Source organism: Metopolophium dirhodum, chromosome 7 (assembly GCF_019925205.1).
Source record: "Metopolophium dirhodum isolate CAU chromosome 7, ASM1992520v1, whole genome shotgun sequence".
Taxonomy (NCBI): Eukaryota; Metazoa; Arthropoda; class Insecta; order Hemiptera; family Aphididae; genus Metopolophium; species Metopolophium dirhodum.
Genome location: NC_083566.1, coordinates 8,382,284 through 8,406,311, shown reverse-complemented (window position 1 = coordinate 8,406,311; position 24,028 = coordinate 8,382,284). Strand labels below are relative to the sequence as shown.

Here is a 24,028-nt window from a genome sequence, read left to right as displayed (position 1 = left end):
TGTTCTAGTTATCTAGATATGGATAGATATACTTTAGAAATTGAATTTATCTAGATATAGATAGAAAAAACAATTGTTTACTAGATAACTATATAAGGCATTACCTCAAAATTTAAATTTTTTAATATTATATAATATTTAGCGATTTTGTTGGTGTTAGTTTTATGAATTATTAATTAATAAATTTTCGTTTTTTTTAAAAATAACTATAATATATTTAAACGTAAAAACAAGGTAAAAGCTAAAGAAAACTGTACACACACCGAAACACGTTTATAATATAAACGTCTACTACGCTATATTAAAAATATACATAGGTACCTACCATTAGTTTAAACAAACGGTTTCGAAAAGATATAAAAATCGTTTTTGTATATAATATAAAATATATAGCCACTAAAATGTATTAATATTTACTTACAATATGATTAATGACTATTTTTATATATTACTAAAATGTATAGTAAACAGTAAATACTATTAATAGGTATACAGTGCTGCGTTTCTTTTGTATAATATGATTTATGTCATCATTCGTTTTATACTGCAGCTAGGTTAACACAAATGTCATAGTTAAAATATTAGTTTAATTTTTAATGGGTATTAGTATTTTTTTTTTAAATGTTTTTTAATATTATATAATCAGTATAAGTAGTATGATAAAAATATTCAGTATATACAATATAATATACATCTAGATTGTACTCTCGGTTATCATAGATTAATTATTTTCGTTTACTGTCAAACATAATTTAATAAAAAAAAAAATGACTGTAAATTGTCAAACAAGGATTCCAACGTGATAGTATTATACTTTTATCGAGGACGTGATATTTTTCTTAATATTATGTATAATAAATAATAATGTATGCGCGTAACACACATTTTACATTTTTACTCCAATGCAGATAAACGGAACCATATAATTGAACTCTCGGTTTTTTTTATATAGAATTATAACAAATTTGAATACTTTAATATCCTTTCAAGCTTGTATAAATTTTGTACCACACGCGTCCGTGCCGTTGGTAGAACTGGTAGGAGAAACGTGTTCCGGCTTGTCTTCTGGAACAAAATAAAAGTTTACTCAAATCAAACAAGTTAGGAAAGCCAGGGTTAACCAGTAACCCCCTCCCCCCCGAAATTAATTCTTATATACGTCACTAAGGAAAGTTCACTCGGCAAGCAAGCTAAATTTCCGGTTTTACGTATTTTTTATACTGTACAATAAACAATTACAATTGTTACAAAACTTAAAATTTATAAAAAGAATTTGATAACCTTTTAATTTTGGCAGGTATCTATGCCTATTTTTTAATATTGGCTATCATATGACTCATCTATAACAATAGTAACTATAATATTATGTACCACTGGACTAGTATAGCCATTGACATATTTACTAAACACGATAGTAACTATGTAGAGTAACTATAGTTACGGATAATTAGTAGTTATTTTAATATCATCAATCGTTATTAAATATCTTGATTACTTAATACAAACAATCGTAACTATGGACAATAAAGAATTAGTATCTTAATATATCAATAACAATCGGTAATTCGTAACTATGTACACAGTGGCGGATTCAAGGGTGGGGCACAGGGGCACGTGCCCTCTAGTCAATTTTCTATTGACAATTTTTTTATGTAACTACGAGTATTATATAAATGAATAATTCATTTAATAATAATAACACTACCAACTATTAATTATTATTTATTATAATCATTATTGCTTAAAAATAATAGTATGTATGTATTATTAATTAAAATTAAAATTATACAATTTATATGTGCCCCCCCCCCCCCCTATCAAAATATCGAAGATCTATCCCTGTATGTACAGTAAAACCTCCTTATAACGAAATCGGTACCAAGCTGCCTACTGGTTTTTCCGTTATAAAGGAGTTTCTGTTATATAGAAAGACTAAAACTTTATAGGGGGTTGTTGTTATTATCTATTTTAAGAAGATTTCTGTAATGTAGAAGGTAATCTATAAACTCATGTGTTTAGAAACCTAAAATCAACATTTTTGGGACAACATATTATTAATATTATTATTATATCGTATAGTGAAACTTTGAAACAATTATCGGTTCTGAAGAAGAATTAATTTTTTTCTAATATAAATACAGTTTAATGCTTAGGCACGATCGGTTCAAAATAAATACAAACGATGCATAAATAAAAAAAAATTTCATGCCATTCAAGTAGACAAATATAAGTTATTCGAACATATTATAAAAGTTTTGACAAAGTTTATACATTTCACTACCAAAGTGTAATATTGGCGATTAGTTGGATTTTTAAATGTCATGACATTTTTTTTAAGCTATTTAAGTACTATTTAAGTCACTATTTTACTAAGTAAGTATTCACTGGAATTGTTTTAATTATACGCCTTAAATCGATTCTAATATCAATAATATAAATTATATTTTAAAAATGTTTATAAAAACGAAAGTAATAAACTCTTGCCACAATATTGAAGTTAACCTTAAACTTTAATTATAAACTTAAAATAGACATTTTAAAATTACATGGGCAGCAGTATATAGATCATACAATTATTATTGTCATTATTATTATAGCCTATAGGTACTTGAAAGAACATTGTTATGAATAGTTTATAATAACATTTTAAACCATACAATGCAATATGCATTGTCTGATTATACATTTTTTATTAAATACCTACTTATTATTGTTTAATATTTTAAGATTATAAATTTATAATAAGTAATTTATTCTTAATAATGTAATATACATTCTTGTATAGTTATTTCACGATAAATTGTACAAGTAATAACTAATAGTATTTACTGTTTAGGTAATAAACGTAGACAGTAGGTACCGGATAAGCTGTAACTTAGTCTTAACATTAATATTATATTATATTTTATTTGTATGAACTAAACGCTTTGTAATGTTTAGATTTTCTTGGAATAAGGTAGGTATACCTACCCGTAATAATGACTTTTCGAATTGGTCTTGCATTATATAAAGAGTTAGTTATAATATTTTGTACAAAGCTAAACGTGAATAACTACCTACTGCAGTTGTTTATTGTTTAACAGTAAATATTTTTGAATATTCAGTACCTATGTATATATATGTATATACTATGACATACCTATAATACGTATAAAACACATCACTTACAATAATATTAAATCGATATACGATTACAGTGCAAGTGTAAGTATGCCGATTGTGCCAGTCTCGATTTGCTAATAATAACTTACCTGTATAAGTATTAATATTATTATGTACCTCGGCGATACTCTGCGTCAGGCACGGATCAAGAAAATTGTAATTAGAGCTTAAAAGAATATGGGTATACCTTTCTATTTTAGATATAATATACGTAATTTATAATACAAATTTATTTTATTGGTGGCTTAGACAACATGGAGTACCCGTGTACCAATACCCGGGTGGGGGGGGGGGCTATGGGTACTAACCCATATCAATATAATTGACCCTGAATCCGCTCTAGCTCTGCATCATAATATTATGAATTTATGATCGTATGTCCACATAGTATCGATAAGCTTTATATCACTGCAACGCGTGCGATACACTTTAACTTAATAATATATAACTTAAGAGATTCAAAATAGTACTTGGTCCTTCTGAACCCCAAAGTAGTTAATTAACTTATATTACAAAAATAATAATCGTAAAAATATTTAACTCTTCTACTGACCCGCTGTAGTTGTATTGAACGAATTCGTCTGTAGATTTAAACAATACGATAAGAACTGGTACACGAATTCATATTGAGCCTAAAAAATTATACAATTGATTAATATTTTGTGCGTGATGTATTATCACTATATTTTTCTTATTTCATATATTATTATTCTAACAAAACCTATAATTTATCATTTACTATATAGTTTTGGCAAAGGGCGCATTATGAGACGAGGAGGGATTATTATGCATAGAGCAGCAGTTATAAGTGCAGTAATGGATAATGGAATTATGGCGTAAGGAAATCAGGGCGTAATAATGAAAATACCACGAGGAATACTGAAAAAGAAGTATGATTAGATCCGATTCAAAGAATACTCAAGAGTAGAAAATTATAAAAACTTTGAACGAAATTGAAGTGCAGCCGTGCAGACAAAAGTGGTAAAAGGAAGAAGAAGAAAACTGATACTAATTAATTACCACTTGGTATCAACTATGGCCATTAGCTGTTTTTGTTGGTAGGGGGGAGGAATGGTTGTGGTTGGAGCACGGTTTGTATGTGTGGCAAGGATTTATTGCTAAAAATCCCAGGTGGTCACCCATCCGGGAGCTAGCAACACCGGCCGATACGTACACTCAGAGTGTTTCCGCAGTTGAGTGTATGAGTGTATGCCACACCGCGCCACATATAATAATTATTAGTGTATTTTCGAGTAAAATAATAATGTTTTACAAAACAATCAATATATTCATAATATGTTGATTGTTTATGAAATGATGTAAGTATTTTACCTGTGTTTGTACCATATTAGTCCGTTGTTCGCGCAATCTCAAAACGGTTTTGAAAACATTTAATTTTGTTCTGTCCTGGTGGATTAGACGCAATAGCATGTCACAAGCTATGTAAGTTCCCGTTCTGCCGACTCCAGCACTTTTGAACAATTTTTTAATGGTCATAGTTAGGTATTAATAATACGCATTTAGATCGGGACTAATCGAGACTAAAAACCAGGTAAGTGGGGAACGCTCTGCAGTAAAATTGGTGTCTAGAGTCATTGAAGTGGTAGTGTTAAATTTTAATTCAATAATATAAAATCATTGAATACGAAAAACGATTCTGAGCGGAGTTTATATTACTAAGTAAGTATAATATATTATTTTATATCATTGTGATTATAGTTATTTATTTTAGTACCTACTACAGTAGATTCGATTCATTTTTGTCGAAAATATTACATTTTAAAATGTCATTGTGTGTATAAAATATAATAATATACTCTAAAAGTTTCATATACCCACGAATAAAATTTTTTAATTAGAACAAAATAACTAAAACCGTTATTATTAGTACTAGCGTTTGAAGTTAGACATTGGATACACCCATACAGTTAATAAATGCTCATACAACGAATTTCTTATATTGTTGTTATTCAAAAACATTAGGTACAGCCTACAGGTACTTGACATTTTTATCAAATGTGTATATTATAATTTTCTTTACATGATAACATTTTAAAAATATTTCGAATCATTTTGAGTTATTTGTAGACATTTAAAATTTGAATTTTTTGTAGTTTTAGATTCTGAGCGAAGGGATGAATGTATTGATTTTACAATGATGTGTGTTTTTTTTTTGTGTGTCTGTCATCACCTTTTAGGACAGTAAAAGTGCTTGGATTTTCTTCAACAGTAACTTTACTGATAGGAAAGTGAATCTAGTTGGTACTTTGGGGTAAAAAAGTTCTCAGTAGTTTTCAAACGCGACGTGAAAAACAAAAAAGAAAAATTAAGGAAAAACGGGAATTTTTACGCAAAATCAGTTTTCGAGAAAATCGATTTTGGTTTTTGGTGTAACTCTAAAACAAATGACCGAAGGTACATAAAATTTTGATTAAACGTTTATATTAGAATTTTCTATACACCATAACATTTTCCAATTATTTAGAGCTGTTTACGGACGTTTTCAGTATCCATTTTTTTTTTTTTTTCTATATAAATATCAATAAAATTTTATCTGTTGGGTAAAAAAGCTTGAAAATTTAATAGAAGGCTCCTAGGTTACTGTTTCAAAGACAGATGAAAAAAATTAAAAATCCTTAGTCACAGTTTTTATTTATAATCATTTAAAGTTCAAATCTTGACAAAATACGGAAAAATCACGAAAATCAGCAAATTATTTTGAGTTGAGAATTCATAAAAATTTTTATTTTTAAATCTAAGATTTGAAAATGTAATACAAGATTAATCATAAGTTTATCTACCTTTATCAAAAAAAAAAAAATGTCTACAAGAAAGTCAAATTAAATTTTTATGAGCGTTTGAAATTCATATTTTTACAACATTTGATATTCACTCGATATCTCATGTAACGATTTTCTTATTTTGTTGTAATCAAAAAACGTATGACTGTAGATACTTGAAAATTTCACTGAATGTTTGTATTAGCATTTTCTATACACGATACAATTTTGAAAATAATTTGACTCTTTTAGAGCTGTTTGCGGACATTGTCAGTTTTCAATTTTTTTAGTTTTTTTTTCTATAAATATCAATATTATTTTATTTGTTGGGTAAAAAAGCGTGAACATTTAATGCTAGGCTCCTGATATATTGTTACAATAGCAGTTGAAAAATATTGAAAATATATAGGCACAATTTTTTTTTATAAGCATTTAAAGTTCAAATTTTGACAAAATTTATCAAATTTAAAATGTAATAATTATTTTGTAGTTAAAAATTTATAAAATGTCCAACTTTAGTAGCTAAGGATTAAAAATTTAAAACAAGGTTCCACGTAAATAGGTTATATATAAATTACTTTATTCACAATAATATCATCAAATATACTTGGTAATATCATAGGCTGACTGACCGTTTTCGCTCAGAATCGTTTTTCTTATACAATGTAGATATTATATCATTGAATTCAAATTTAACACCATCCATTACAGTGACCCACTTGTAACATACTGTACAGCAGAGCGACATACACTTACCCACCTTTTTTTTATACGAGCTTGAAGTTCTATTTTTTTAAAAATTTATCAAAATCATTAAAATGATCAATAATTGATATTTTTGTAATTAAAAAATTATAAAATTATAATTTTTTATACCTAAGGATTGAAAATTAAAAACAGACCTACATATATAGTTCATACTGTAACCAAAATATCTAAAAAATATATAGTCAGTTATTTTTTACAGACATTTTAGATTCAAATTTGGGTAAAATTATACATTAAAACCAAGAATAACGGTTTTAGTTATTTTGTTGTAATTTCAAAATATTATTTGGTATATGAAACTTTTAGAGTATATTATTATTTTTTAAAAACACAGTAACATTTTCAATGTATTTTTTTGGCAATAATGTATTTAACCTACTATTTTACTAACGCGAAATAGTTAAATAAATTATTTTAATCACAATAACATCATCAAATATACTTATTAAAATTATAGGACAGATTTTTTGCTCAGAATCGTTTTTCGTATACAATAATTTAATATTATTGAAATCTAATTTAACACCATACATTTCAGTGACCCATTTGTTACCTACTGTTCAGCACTTCCACTTACCCGCTTTTTTTTTAGTTTTTATGGTTACAGAATGATATTCTTATGTGGAACATTGTTTTAAATTTTTAATTCTTAGGTATAAATTAGAATATTTTATAATTTTTTAACTACAAAATAATTTGTACATTTTCAATTTGTTCTATCAAATTTTGCCTATGTATTTTTAATATTTTAAAATTGATATTGTAAAAATATATGAGGAGCCTTGAATTTATTTTTCAAACCTTTTGACCAATAAATAATATTTTATTGACATATAAAAAAACCGAAACATAGTAAAAATCAAAAATTTTATATGCCTATAAATAGCTCAACTCAAGTAAAAATATTCTGAAAATATTAAAGCGTATAGACAATGTTAATATAAATATTCAGTGAAAATGTCATGTATTTACAATAATTTTTTTTTAGAGTTACATCAAAAATCAAAATCGATTTTTTCCTAAATCGATTTTGTTTAAAAACTTTGGATTTTCCTTAAATTTTTTTTGATACTAAAGTTGAAATCGAAGCATTGTTTCAACAACTTAGAGCGTGTACATAGACACAATAAAAACACACACATCATTTAAAATCAATACATTCAGCGCACCGCTCAGAATCTAAAATTAATTGATAAAGAAATAATACCTAATATTGTAAATTACACTCACCTACAATGCACCACAACCAGACCAGTTGGGGATTTTGCTTGCACTACACGCCAAAACTGCAATAATTTCGACGGGTCGTTTGGTGTTCCGAAATCCGGCCAGTCATGAAATTGAAAATGTCTTATCGTCTTTTTTAAATGGCCCTATAAAAACACGACCTATTTCAACTTTGACCTATTATTTTGTATTTTCTGTTGACGATAGGTGATACATCACGATAGCTACATACATCCACGAGTCCTAACTCCTAAGATATGTAATTGGTAGTTCAATTTAGATCGATATCAAAACTGTTATTAGTTTCAATTTTAGAGCGGTTTCTGTAAGTAGAATGATGTGTAAGCAAAAATATTGAACTGTTAAGGTTGCAGAACGTGTTGTACATTCAAATATTCTTTTTAAAATCAGATTTTTAACACGAATATGTGTATTACAGGCCACTATTACTATTGTATATTAATTTCATAATATATAGGGTGTAACAGGACTATTTAACAAATATAGCAACGTTTGTAATGTAAATTTATTAAATAGTTCTGTTACACTTTATATAAATACTACGTTGTTTATGGGATCTAGAAGGCAACGATCTAGTCCATCCGTTAATTTTTTTAAAATCCTGATGTTAATTACTACATAATATAATTGGTTTACCTACCAATAAATACCGTTTAATAGTAATGTTGTATGATCTAAACTCTAAAGAATTACCAAATAAATAGTTATCACTATTTTATAAGAGTATAAATACATTTTTATTGACTGTAGACAATACCTTACAGTTGAACGAGGTTCAGCTAACCTTGGATAAATCGAAATCAATTATTGGTAAATTTTTCGGTTACCCATACAATAAATTTGGTCTAAACTGCTACTTATATCTAGGTAGCTAGTTTACCTCGACTTGTCATTGGCGCGAATTTTTTTGTGACTCAATGGGACCTAACACCTAACGATTTTTTAGGGGGTGTTAATTTTGACTTAGGGGATTTTTTAGGGGGTGCTAAGGACCCAAAGCACCCCCCCCCCCCTAGTTGCGCCATTGCCTCTTGTACATTATAATATTATGCTGACCAAGCAAGGAATAGTATTTTAAAAATACACTAATATAAGTCGTAATTTTGATAGTAACTTTCAAACAAAATTATATATCCCATATAATGACTACCAACCCGACGCACCAAACTATAGGTATTTAAAAATGTGAATTACGAGATAAAAGTTCAGTACTCATATCTTTTCAGGTCTTTTGAAAAATTAAATTCGTCTAAAAATCTCTAATTTACAGTTACTTATACATTATTATTATATGAGCTGATATGAACTTACTTTTAGAACCGTCAATATTCTGATTGTGAACGAATAACGCTCTTTGTCAACAATCGTAATGTCGTTTTTCACTTGAATATCGCCAAAGATTAATTTTTCGTTGCTGTTTGGAAAATATTTATCGCATTTTATCTAAATAATTTTATTTATAAATTAAAAATCATCAAAAATACTCTGGTAAGTTTATATTAAATTGGGTTATAATTATTGGTTTTATTTATAATTTATTATACAAAACACTATCACAGTATATCTACTTGACAAAACATGACGAAATAACGTCTTTTTTAGAATAAAAGTTAATTGTATATTATTTTAGACTAATGGACAGAAATCAGAGTTGGAAACTTGTAAATTAGAGGACTATACCATGTTGGTTACTCAAAATCATATGGACGAAGTGGCATAAAATTGTAGATGGTAGTTGCGTAGCCAGGTTTTTTAACACTATACCCCCCCCCCCCCTCAACCGCCATTGCCATTTTTGTAAAATAATAGGTACAGCCGTACAGGCTCATTATAACGGTTCAATATTATTGATTGTTTTATGTGCAAATCATATTCATTATACACTAAAGCCTACCCCCCCCCCCCCAAAAAAAAAAAAAATAACTCGATATATCTTGGCTCCACTGATATATGATTCATTGCTACCTACTATTATATATGGTGGATTTAAACACCTATAAGATAGCTAGGATTAAAATATGTAAAAATTTATAATTTTATTGGAATAACATTTTACTTCACCTTGTTTTTTTCACTTATCTGACACAACATAACAATCGAAGCCACGTCTTGATCCAAAACCATTTGCCACATATCAACGAAAGTATTTTTCAAGGGACCTTGGCAAGCTATATATTGGCGATTACCTTTGGAATCCTGAAAATATGAAAATAATTTGTTTAATATTATCTACATAATTCAATGTTTTACACTCCTGATCATCAGTAACAGTCATAACTCATAAGTATAAATAACATACAGCCATACAGGTAATCATAGGCATAGGGTGATAAAATATATTGGAAGGGCTGAAGCCCACTATAAATTTACGATGTGGCGTTTCATGGGGGGCTTTACCCTTCATACCCTCCCTTTTACCGATTTGTGTTACTGCAAAAATTAAAAAAAAAAATTATGACTATGTATCTTTAATATTTTTAAATTTCTATAATATAAAAGGCCACAAAATTATTTCCATGTACGTATAGAAAATGCTAATATAAGCATTTGGGGAAATTGTCAAGTATCAACAATTATTCGTATTTGAATTACAACAAAATATCAAAAATCGATTGAGGAATAACTAATGTCAAAAAATTTAAACTTCAAACGCTTATAAAAAATTATTGTGGTTTTCTATTAAAAATATTCGTTTTTTCTTATTTTTTTTTATTTTTTCCAATCATTATTAAGAAAAGTACCGAGAATTTTCGATTCCCTTATTCCTCTCAAAAGTACCAACTCACTCTGCTCAGAATCTAAAATGATTTTATTTATTATGGTCTGATGTGAAACACAACTGTGATAAATAATTACAAAAGTGATAATATTAGTAAGTATTATATTGCCATAATTTTAGCGTTTTACCTATACCTATACCCAATAATTCAGGGGAGCTATAAGCCCTCTCTAGAATCTAGATACCCTTTGCCGGTAATACTTTATAAATTCATAATTGTTATGACTTGAGAATGTATATGAACGTTAGGACTGTGCATTAAAAAACCTTAAGAAATGCACTTAAAATCTCATCAACTGCACAGTAAGTATTCATAAAAACTATTTGTAGTTCAACTATAGAAAAAAGCTGGGCATGAACTGAAAAAATAAAAGAATGGGGATTCTTTGACTTGAACAAAATTAGAATCCCTTAAAATTATTATACTATACAACCCAACTTCAAATGAAATATTGAATGTGAAGCTTTGATCCCTTCATTTTGAGGAATGAAAAAGAGAATATAAATTATGCTAATATGAATCATAAATAGGTATGTATTAATAAGTCACAACTAATTGTATATAGTATATACCTACATAGCGAGAATTAGGTAATTTTTATATTTTATTCGTTTCCATGGGGTGATAAACGAATGAGGGTTGCGCAAAATTGGATAGCAAATAAAAATATCTGTACCCAGCCCAAAAACATATTTATGTTCAATGTTCATGTGTATATAAAACGCATATTTTTAGAATATGTACCACTATAATATTTTAACAACGACTTAAAATGTATCACTCACTTCGATAAAAGATGCATTGATGTAGTCATTGGTGTCGCCGGACCTTAAAATCACTCGGTTGTAATCATCTATGTAATATATTATACAACAAGACCAACACGATGGGTGAGTGTATGTAAAATTATTAAATCGCTAAATGTTCTGGTCTTACATGGTAACGTGTTGATGTAACGGTTTTTGAACTTGTTCTGAGGCATCACAGCCACGTCCGTCGTGAAGTTTGATTTTGAGTACATATTCAGTAGGTCGTACTCGGCCTCGATTTCTTGAGGAGTTTTGGCCCACAGGTGTTTGAAGTTCATGTCACTCGGCAAACCGGGCTCTTGGCGTGTTCCAGTCGGGTGTACCACTCTGTACTGTACGGCCCTGTTTCATTCGATTAAAAACCTGTACGCAGTGCCGCTGTGGCATATTTAGGTAGGGACGATGCCTATCTCCTCGGGCAGAATTTTTTTTATTTGATTATTTAGCTTTTTTAACTACCTACCTACATATTAAAATGGTGAAAATGTAGGATATTGTCTGTCAATATAATAAATAATAAAATTGTTTGATAACATTGTGTGGCCTTTGTTAACAAGACGTCAAGACGTTAACCTATACAACCTAAAAACCAACCTATACAACCAGATCTATACACCAAAGTTTTTTTTCGTACACGAATTCACGATACTATAGTAACTATACGTATATACAGACATTTTTGATTTTCTTGAACACGATAAAATATTTTATAGGTACAATAATAGTTGCAGTGTTGGTACTCATGATATTATAGTTGTTGTACTTTTGTGAGAAGAGTGGGGAGGTTGTTCAAACTTTCGTTGCCCCTACAGCTGTTAAATCTTGAATACGCCACTGGCCAGACACACGGTTAGGTATATTATATATTACCCTATTATAAAGTGTCGTTTTACGTACCATGGGACTTTTTCGTTGAGTATACAATACATTCCGGTCGCAGTGATGATCACCGCGAACAGTACACTATACAACACCAAGTAGTAGACTGCAGTGGGTTTTCCGCCTAAAATGCAGTACACGAATAGTAAAACATCAAAGTTCACAGTAAGTAAGTGTAAAAATCCAGGTCAATTATTGAGGTTTTATTTTTATTCTTATTGTGGTGGTTTTATCACCCTAGTAACCATATTATATATACCGGCTCGGTAACACATATATTTATACCGGCATGCTAACCTGAAAATGTGAGAAATAATACTTCAGACCTTGTCCAATATTTATTATTTTACGCGTTACGAGCAGTAGTTATGCTTTGCACCATTATGCGAAATTATATAATAATTATTATAATTGTTATTTGTTACTCTAATATACAACATTTACATACTTTAAGTCCAGCTTTCGTTAATTTAGTTCCTGGGCGATATGTATAATGTATTAGTTTTATATTAATGTTGTATTTTTTGGTATTTGATCGTTTTATATTGAGGTTGAGTATTGATAAATTTACATTAGCTGATAAATTGTTGCTACTTTTTACCTAACGTATTCTTTCAGAACTTACGCGTAGTAAACGGTACAGTCCACGAATCTTGAAACCCGTCTGCGGTAAAAGCCCTGAGTTTCAGTCTATAATTAGTAACTGGTCTCAGCGGCCCGTTACAATAACTTTTCATATCGTTTATGGAACAGGTGTCATCCGCGCCAATGTCGAAAACCCCACCGTTTTGATCTAAACGTCGAACAAAATTACAATATTATAACATAATAATAGTAATATATCAAATGTGAAACTTAAAAATTACTGAATGTTCTCATTGTTTTTTTTTTTTTAATTGTTAAATCCATCCAATACATTGAGATTATTGATAAGTTCAAATATTATTAGCTTGAACAAAAGTCTAGAATTTCGATCCCCCCCCCACAAAAAAAAAAAAAAAATCATGGACGAAAAAAATATAGGTAATATTTATATTTAGGAGTGGTATTTGAATCGAGTGCCCGGGGGCGTAATAATTCTATGGATTCAACGTTCAAAGTATACTCTGCGCAGAACCCATTGGACAATAAAAATCGTCGTATAAAAATGAATATGGGCCATCTCACATAACATTTTAAATAAAGCAGTAATATGTACATCATTTAGACATAAATATTGACATAAATTAGAACCAGCTTATATCTGGTATATCGTATATAAACTATAAAGATGTTAACTGTTAGTAAAATGCACTGAAAAACTGATTAGTTCATTTAAATATATAAAAAAATGTATATTCTAAAAATCTAAATTCTCAAAATATAAATAATAAAAGTTGAATAAAAAAGGGCAAACTATTTAGAAAAATATATATTTTAGAATATTAATGAATAGGTAATTATTGAAAAAATATTTAAAATAAGCCATAATTTAAATTTACAAATATATAATAAGAACTACAAGAAAATATTTACTCAGTCCCACAAACACATATTTGTATAGCTGATCATGCTAGTATGATAAAGTAAAACAAATTTAATTAACTCGATCAATTATTGCTTTAATTATGTAGGAAAAAAACGAACACAGGGTAAAGTATTAAATTCACAACCATGCACATAATAGCAACATAGGAGGTGATTGTGTGTGGCTTATCCCCCAAAAAATATTCAAAGCACTCTCTGCAAAATTAAAATAATAATAATTTTTTTTATGTATAGCTCATATTGTGTAGGATGATTTTCACCCCCTCCTAGTTTTCTAGTATTACGACCCCCGCCTCCTCCTCCGAAACACGTATCACCAAAATAAAATAGGTACACCAGTGTACACCAATACTCACCTTTGAAAGGCATCCACCGGTCGGGGGTCGTCTGGTACGCCAGTATGAAAGGGTACGGCGCAGCTTCGGCCCACGTCCGCATTACGGGCGGCCAGACGTCGTCGTCCATCTGCTGTCGAGGATTATTCAACCTATTGCCATGTTCCGGTTTGTCCGGAAATCCGCCGTCCTGGTAAACGATTATCGAATAGTATAGAATGTTTCCGGAGGCGCTCGTGAACAAATCGCCGGGTATGGACAAATGGACCTGCGTGAGATGACTGTCGGACACGGTCACTCGTAAATTGCGGTACGTATCGTATTTATTAGGTAAATCCGGGCCTATAAAATCATGTAAAATAAAAAAAAATCGTTTTGCGCTAAATTAAAAATCTTATAGAGCCTATTATTGACATTAAATTGCTGCAGTTGTTGCAATGAAGTGGTGGAAGTTGTTTTTTAATTAATGGTACATGGCTATTTAAAATTTTAGAATACTATTAACAAATATAGAAGAAATAATAAAAAGTGGGTAAGTGCAGCGTGGTGGAGTATGTCCCTTCAGTCCTCGGACAGGATAGTGTATTATTACAGTCTTCAATTTGAATGTAATTATTGCATTCGTTAAAAAACGAATCTGAGCAAAGGATCAGTGTACAATTTTTAAAATTGGTAATTATATGTAGCAATATATTTATTTATACATAGAAATTATTATGTTTGATAAATAATATTATATAATTTGAAATTAGGTTCATAAATTATGTTGATATTCAATAGTAAATTGAATAAATATAAATATTAAATAATACATTTTAATTTTTTAGCAGCAATTTTAAAATTTTAATTCGTTTCTGTGATGATAAACATTCAATAACAAAGCGTTAGAAAAAAAATAGGTTAGCAAAGGGTATTTTGGTGGTTAAAAAATTATTAACAAAATCGAAAACGTTGACCTCTCTAAAGTAACATCTTGATCCAATTTGCTAAAAAATAATACACCATATATGTTGAAATCAAAGCACTCCTTCTGGTAGAAAATTTGTTTACAGAATAAAAATAAAAATAAATATCACTGTAAAACCACTAGTTTCCTCGCTCCGCTCAGAATCTAAAATATAATTTTCAAAATATTCTCAAAATCTCAAATAATATTATATAAAATAGAAATTTAAAATATTTCCTAGAGCCAAAAAAAAAAATTGTATGTGATTTATAAGTTGAATAAATAGATCCACACTCTTATATACCCCTAATCCCTATGAGGCATGCGTATTTACTTATAGACAATATAAGTACTAGGTGATATAAAGATGAAAAACATAAAAACCCTGACTATAATTTTTATTTAAATATTATAATATAAATGTTTTATACTCGTCGATGGTGTGATAAATCGAATGCGTTTGTCTTGACCCGGGTTCTCCACGGAATCGGTTATTGCTGCTACCGTACAGACGTACGTATATTCAGGCAGTAATTGAGTTAAACTATATTCGAATTCCGTTTCATTGTCCTGATAAAATATATTTTGTTATCAAAAACATGTTTACGCGAATGGTTTAAATTAAAAATGTATACCAGGTGGCAAGTGATCCATTTACCATAAGACACTCTATTTCAAAAATTAATTTTACATAATTTGAAGTCCTTTAAAAACGGCATTTAAAAAAAAAATACTTTTTATCGTTACCTATCAATTATCATTTTAAATTTTTTTAATGACAACATGGATTTTTCATTCCTTATTCCAAAGCAAAATTTATTTTGGAGTACTTTGGTATAAAAAATCTAGTTTTTGGACGAGTAGCTTAGTTACGTCTTATGAGTTATAACTAATAAGTATTTACAGTTTAGATGAGCGGAGTGAAGTGGTATAGCGGTATCCCGCAAAATATTTGTCTACTACTCCACGTCTCCACTCATCTAAACTTCAAACATTTATAACAGTTATAACTTCTTGTTTTATAAATTAAACGAAATACTCTGAATAATATTCAAGTTCAGAATATGAAATAAAAATATATGTCATTCAAAACAGAAAAATCTTTATAAAAAATAGTAAAAAAATAAAATTTCTTTTACAAAAATGTTGCTATGTAACAAATTAAAATCGGGAAAGGAGGCTAGCCCAGTGGGCCGTTTTTGGTTGGGTTTTGGTCCGGTGCCTTGTAAGGGGTACGAATATATCGAATATATCGTATAGGAAATCGCGGTACATAAACATAGTAATATGATATAAACATAATAGGATTATATATTTATACTAGCTGATCCCGCTGGCACTTCGTTGACCATTAAATGTACCAATTCTACATGACTCAAACTTTGTTAGGTTCGTTATTTAATATTTGGTGTATGGTGTATGGTGTTCAAAATTTATCTTAACTTTTCTGTTGCCCGGAATAAAAATTTTGATTCGCAGCAGTATATTATCAGGTAGGCTATCTACCTGCGGTAGATCGCGGACCCCGTGCGGTTTGTACGTAAGTGTATAATTTAACTCTAAAGTATTCAAATTGTACCAAGTTGGTCATTTTTACTTAATTCCACCTACGGAGGATTAATTTAATCAATTAATACAAAAGCCTAACGTAACCGTACTAAAGTCCGATGAATAAAAAAAAAACAAATTTAACACTTTTTAAATTAGCCCATCTTTTTCCCAGAGGTCTAATCTACACACAAACATTCATTTTTATCTATACTAATATATAAAATGATAGCGTTTGTTTGTATGTTCGGGATAAACTACTGAACCGATTTCGAAAATTCTTTCACCAATACAAAGCCACATTCTTTGTGAGTGTCATAGGCTAATTTAAAAAGAGAAGTGATCACCCCCGGTAGGTTCTCAAACAGGAATTTTGAGATTTACGATAGACATTTTTGTTTTTTAATGTTTGCTATGGGTTATATATATATAGATAAAAATAATTGTATAGACGTTAATGTTGTTTTTGGCCATGTCGCCAGGTGTGCACTTGAGAGGCCATAACTCCGGAACCACTTATCCCACAGCGTACAAACTTCATAGAAATCATCTACATATTAATCTTAATATGTCCTGGAATTTTTATCAAAATCAGTTTGGTGGATCTTGAGTTATAAAATTTATTCAAAATGTACACTTATTTTTATATATATAGATAACAGAGGTGTCATCAAACTTTAATAGTTAAATGGTTCCAGTTTCTATAATGAATAAATTATAAATTACTTACTTTAATTTGCCATTATATTATTATAAAAAAATATTTTGATTGCTAAGCCCCCTCTAGCTCCCAACTCATTACGCCTACGGTCAGAATAGGGCCACTGTTATATTTCTGGGATAATGGGCCGGATCCTGCCCAGTTTTCTAAAACTCTGAATAAAATTATGCAATAGAAATACTTTCAAAAACTTTTGTGTTTTTATAGAAATAATGAGTGTCTTACGTTAAATGGACCGCCTTGTATATTATATAATATTATGTAAAAGATAACATTTAATTATATTAATGAATTAAATAAAAAAACAACTTTTAAAAATAAAAAACTGTTAAGCATTTTTAAATCTTTGCCAGTATAAATGATTAACATACGAAATATATGTTGGAATACTAATATTCGGAGAAAACATTATGCTCAAAATAAATTGAATTTTCATTTTGATCAAACATTCAAACTTATTGTCCTAATAAATATTGAATATTAAAAATAATTATTCTTACTGAAATATCGCATTTAATACTAAAAATGTGATTATGAAATCCAAGTCTTTCTCCCACTAGTGTACTGTGGAAAAATGCAATTTTTCCGTTTGGCATGCATGGATACTTCCAACTCAGGACGACCAAATTGAATTCTATCGATGTGACTTGTAGGTTTTTGACCGGAGAACTAGCTGCAAAAATATATAGAACATGATTAAATATTGGTAGTATCTATGGAACAATAAACAATAACATTTATAAAAATTTAAAAATGAATATAAATAAAAGATTAAATTAAGTTGACATAAAATAAATTGCGAGGCATTCCATCTGGAAAAAGATTGGGTTTCGTGTTTAATTGAATACAGCTTAAACTAATAACTACATTGTCTAATAAATTAAATGTATAGAAAAGTAGAAAATCGTCAATTAAAGTGTTTTATACAATATCATATATGTAATAAAAATCTTAACTGAAGTTAAAATTCAAGGAGCCTGATTAGATAAAAACATAATTATGTTTTCTAATATTATTATTATATGAGAAATAAATCAATAACACGAAAAAGGGTTTAAAAAAAAAATTTAGTGTACTTACCTAATATTAAGTTTTATACTTTAAAGGTACTATTCCACCTCTGATGATAATAATATATAGTGTACCTATAGTAGTACATTGTATACCTACGTACCAGTTAACTTTATATTTGCTGTATATCGTTTGTAAAAGAAATTAATTTTAAAAACGCATTTAATCTGGTGAAATAATAATACGTAACTGATAGATTATTCAATAGGAATTATAATTTATACATTACTCGAAGATAACGTGTGCATCGTAATATTTGTTGAATTTCCATGACCGGATTCTGTTGCAGCGCTCAATTCTACGAGGTAGCAACTAGCGGGCAATAGATTCGCAATTTGATACTGGTACGTCTGGTCATTTTTAACGAAATATGTGACCACGGGTTCCGTGGTTCGGGGAGCGCAGTGATTCGGTGGATCGTATAAAAAATTCTTGAACGTAACCGTCCAACGGTATTCGTCGATTGCATCGTGCGATATCGTAGTAGGCGCTGCCCACGTAAGGACCACGCTGCTGGCGGACAATTTAATGATCGATAAATTTGTTGGTGGGTCTGGCACTGTCAACATAATATTATTGTCAACAATATAATATTGCGTATAACTATAATATTATCATGCCACTCTGTACTCTGTATACACGTCACCGCAGCACAATCAAAAAATGTATTTGAGACGAACATTTTAGGCGACCCTCAACCGCATGCTATATTATTGATGTAGTGTTGTCTGATAAATTTGAATAGGCAGTTAATGTTCTATGCGAATTTGCAATAATGTAAGATCCTAAAGAAAACGGACGAAAGGAAACTGATGGTTTTTGAAAGAAGTGATGAGGGAATGGATAGCAAAGGAAAATAACGAGTTTGAGAGACTCTTCCAGAAACAAAACATATTACAGTGGGTTGGACACTCATGCCAAAGCAGAACCACCTTTTACGCATGAATGCGTGATAATGGAAAAGAAACCAATACGAAAAAGGCTGATTTGAGATAGGATGATATTATAATTAAATAAGACACAGTCACTGGATGGAGGACCTGTCTTGAAAGCATGAGAAGTATATTCGTATACCATGTGGGGTGAGGGGATAAGTTAAACTTCTAATATCTTTTTATTATACAATTTCATACACATATTATATAGTATACATTTTCGTTTATTAGTTCGGTGTTTTATTTTTGCATATTTCCATGAAATATATTACATATTACCTACATTTAAATATATTTGGAATATAATTACACATAATATAATGCATTTTTATGGAAAAAAAGATAGATGATCAAAATTAAAAATATTAAGATAAACTCCTAGTATTATGAAACAATTTTCTATATTACTTTACATACGATAAATAAATATTACTTAACTATGTTTTGAATGATTATTGAAAAACATGCTAATTTCCATACGTCCCTAGCCCCACATTAATACATTATCTTATCAACATAAAATTGAAAGAAATTACGTTTAGATTTTTTAGATATAATTTACATATTATGGCCCAGTTTAAACAAGCAATTTCTTGGGTTCGCTGGTACATAGGTACTTGTTTTTTATCAAAAAAAAGTAATAATATTTATTATATTATTAAACATCATTATTCATTATTAAAAATGTTGTATTATTATAAAAATTGTGCATATGTATTTTTAATATTTTTCAACTGCTATTGTAAAAATATATCAGGAACCCTGTACTACGTTTTCAAGCTTTTTTACCCAACGAATAAAATATTATTGACATTTGAAGAAAAAAAACATAAAAAAATTAAAAATTGTAAATGTCCGTAAACAGCCCAAAATGAGTCAAAATATTTTGCAAATTTTATCAACTATAGGAATTGATAAAATAAACATATGGTATAAATTTCTATTAACATTCTACAGTTATGCGTTTTTGAATTATAACAAAATAAGAAAATTGTTTCATGAGAAATCGAAACTTCAAACGCTCATAAAAATTTAATTTGACTTTCCAAAAGACATTTTTTTTAAGGTAGACAAAATTATGAGGAATCTTATCTTGTATTAAATTTTTTAATCTTAGATTTATAAAGAAAACTTTTTACGAATTTCTAACTCAAAATAATTTGCACATTTTCGTGATTTTTATATATTTTGTCAAAATTTGAACTTTAAATGACTTAAAGTAACTATGCATTTTTAATATATTTCAACTACAATTGTAACAATAAATTAGGAGCCTTTTATTCAATTTACAAGCTTTTTGACCCAGTGAATAACATTTTATTGTCATTTATAAAAAAAAAAAACTAAAGAATTTGGAAACTGTAAATGTCCGTAACCACTTAAAACAAGTCAAAAAATCATTAAAATCGTTCTATAATATTGTCAATTTAATGATAATAATACCTACCCTGCAACTTTGTCCGAAATATGATTTCGTCACTCTTTTCTGAATAACCTTGCTTATTAAAATACGCCGAGTAACAAATGTATTTTGTGAAAGGTCTCAAGTTATCTATGACCACTGCTTGGACTGTTGTATATGTTGTCATCTCGAGTGAAGTATTTAAATACGAACAGTTTACGATTTGGTGTATAAAATTGCAAACGGAATCGATAGGATGATCCCACTGCAGAGTGACGTTATTACTGGTTAAAAACAATATTCGTCCATTCTTGGGCTTTTCCAAAACTGAAAAAATAACATTCATTATACTACTTATTTACGAATTCAGAATTCATCGATCAGGAATTTTCTAGCAGTACCAGCCACATAGGCGGGAGTTAGTCGTAATTTTAAAAGGGGAATACTTATATTATATCAAAGTCGCTCTCTGCGCTTGTAAATTCATCTTACCTTAAACACTATGAAAAATCTAACTCGATTTATTTTAAACATCCTATATCAAACATATATACGAGTATGTAATATGTATATAGTATATGTGTATTATATTAGAATTTGTGAACCATAACTTTAAAGAGATAAGAAAGACAGGTAGATGGAAGTTTCAAGCAGATTTGGTTCTTATGTTATTTTTTCAAAATTACTCTCAAATATACCTAATATCAATAATATTTTTGCTGTACCTATTTTATTTCGCAGATAGGTTAGTTTATAATATATAAAACTATATAAATGTTCTTTGATGACGTATATATTATAATATACCATAAAGTATATCTATTAGTTATTAGTTATTACCTATGTATCAGTATACGATATTCAAAAGATTCTTTTGTCATCGTAATATTAACTATTATCTTAGACTTAATACAATTTATCTTGAAATGATTATCAGTTGTAGATAAAAGGATAATAAGTGAATAGTGAAGTATTCCGATGTGGCTAGTTTGGTGGAGACCACATGAGTTAAACAAATTCGAGTTGTATGGTGCTGTAATAGCAATCAATGATAATTTTAGTATAGGAATCATGATATTATAGAAATTATGATTTTGTAGGACAAAGAAATGTTGTATTATCGATACCACAATGGATCAGGAGTGTAGAATATCTGTGGATACACTGAGTTATATTTTTACTTAGATAATATTATACCTTCGGCGATTACAGTGGCTTTGGTTTTGGCTGGCATGCCATTCTCGGTGTCAGTCATCTTCGGCGTGACCGTTATTTGGTACGTTACACAAGGCATTAGGTGTGAAATAGTCAAAGAGTTGGTCTGCAAATAATTTAACATGTTGGTATCAATCATCAATGTATAGGTACTATATAAATAGTATATCAATATAATCATAAGTTAAATATTAACAATAGTTTAGTTTAAATTATTACTGATTTATTACACTTATTTACTAAGTCAATTTTTGAGTTTTTTATAATACATGTAAGGAATTATCAGTACATTTTTAGAGCAAAAAAAAATCTAATTTCTTACTTCATTTTATCATAACTGTTTTTAGATTTAAGAATAAGGTAGGTACGTACTTCAGTTATAATTGTAGAGCAAACGAACATATCGTAACAATAAACGATTACGTATTGACGAAAACAGAAAGACGAATTAATCGGTTTATCCCATCTAACGAATATAGTTCTCGATCCATTTGACGAAGCTGTTAATTTCACTACAGGCCCAGGTACTGAAATAAACAAACTTTAAAACACTCAAATATCACAAATAAAAAATAAATGGTCAACCTAACCATACCGGTCAATATGAAGGGAAGTAATCGTTGAGGTGCAGTGTGATCAGTTTTTAAAATAATGACAACCACACGACAATGTTTTGTCAAGGACCAAGAAAAAACTAACGTGCCAAGGGCTATATTTTCAGGCTCTTTATATGAATACAATATTTTATACATAATACTACGAGTATTTAATTGACATTTATACAACTTATATAATATGTATAGGTTCATATGTTGTGTGTAGTTCTAACCCTTATTTCATATTCCTAGAACTACACCTATATTATAAATAGAATACTCTCGGTTTACTGTCAAGTAATCGTTAAGTGTTCAGAAATTTTTCGAAAACCCAATAAGGCTTTCTCGGGTAAGTGTAAAGAGGTCTGAAGTACTATATACATACTTCCAGTGTCCGTTGTCACATTGAACGCCACGGGACTTCCTTTGACGCCAACGAAGTCGACCGCGGAAACGTAACCAAAATATGTGACGCAGGGCTCTAACGCTGTCATTATGTGATGGTCAAATTCAGTTTGTATTTCTTGGCCAGTGTCCCTAATTGAAGTCAATGAGACGTGAAAATTCGCCGTACACAGTTTCTGTTCCGCCGGGTTTTCCCATGAAATCAAAATCGAATGACTCGAAATCACTAAGGTTAGGTTCCTCACCGCTTTCAATTCTAAAATTACAATATATTAGTCATGACTTTATTTTTTTTTAATCCACGTTTTATGACACAATAGAAAAATAATAAATACAGTGGACGCCACTTATAAGACATTGGGGCCAGCACATTGGGTGATTGTGAAGTTTTAAAGAAATAAGATAGGTCTATGAACGAATCGCCCGATTCCAAGAAACAAAGATTCTCAATTATCATAAATTTCAATTAATTACTGACTTAATTTTGCTATTTTTAATTTTACCTATTTATTACATCTATAATAGGTATTATCGTATACTATAGTATTCATAATCAATCGTATTATTAATATTAAGTATAATATACATTTCAAATTATATTGCCACTTTACTCTTACATATTAATGTTTATTAAAAATTTGTTTTTTTTGTTACTTTCGTCTATTTTGACTATTAGTCGATAGAAAATTAGTGCTTCGGTGATGTGTGAAACACGATAACTATATTGTTGTGCATATAAGACATAGGTACATATAAATTGAAACCACTATATAACACAAATAACTTTTTAAAAACTAATTTATTTCGATATTTGACCAAAAATATTCTTATAACCGAATTGGTCGTATTAGAAAAACCAATTTTTTTAAAAAAAATTATTTAGATACACTCCTAACGGAAC

The 24,028-nt window shown here is 29.2% G+C and overlaps 1 protein-coding gene across 4 annotated transcripts in view; it reads right to left on the bottom strand.

Moving 5' to 3' along the window:
* Window positions 1–240: 240 nt before the first annotated feature.
* The window catches only part of LOC132949580 (phosphatidylinositol phosphatase PTPRQ), a 30,487-nt gene continuing 6,699 nt past the window's right edge, over window positions 241–24,028 (bottom strand). For all 4 annotated transcript variants that reach the window (XM_061020550.1, XM_061020546.1, XM_061020547.1 and 1 more), the window contains exons 3-20: window positions 23,108–23,383; window positions 22,499–22,653; window positions 22,109–22,232; window positions 20,957–21,238; window positions 18,804–19,133; window positions 18,004–18,176; window positions 15,666–15,804; window positions 14,310–14,630; window positions 13,052–13,219; window positions 12,445–12,550; window positions 11,675–11,889; window positions 11,524–11,591; window positions 10,020–10,154; window positions 9,270–9,401; window positions 7,941–8,083; window positions 4,495–4,633; window positions 3,716–3,794; window positions 241–1,065 (exon numbers count right to left, since the gene is read on the bottom strand). In XM_061020550.1, coding sequence (XP_060876533.1) covers window positions 986–1,065; window positions 3,716–3,794; window positions 4,495–4,633; window positions 7,941–8,083; window positions 9,270–9,401; window positions 10,020–10,154; window positions 11,524–11,591; window positions 11,675–11,889; window positions 12,445–12,550; window positions 13,052–13,219; window positions 14,310–14,630; window positions 15,666–15,804; window positions 18,004–18,176; window positions 18,804–19,133; window positions 20,957–21,238; window positions 22,109–22,232; window positions 22,499–22,653; window positions 23,108–23,383 — 3,065 coding nt within the window. In that variant the 3' untranslated portion in view covers window positions 241–985. The remainder of the gene's footprint in view (window positions 1,066–3,715; window positions 3,795–4,494; window positions 4,634–7,940; window positions 8,084–9,269; window positions 9,402–10,019; window positions 10,155–11,523; window positions 11,592–11,674; window positions 11,890–12,444; window positions 12,551–13,051; window positions 13,220–14,309; window positions 14,631–15,665; window positions 15,805–18,003; window positions 18,177–18,803; window positions 19,134–20,956; window positions 21,239–22,108; window positions 22,233–22,498; window positions 22,654–23,107; window positions 23,384–24,028) is intronic.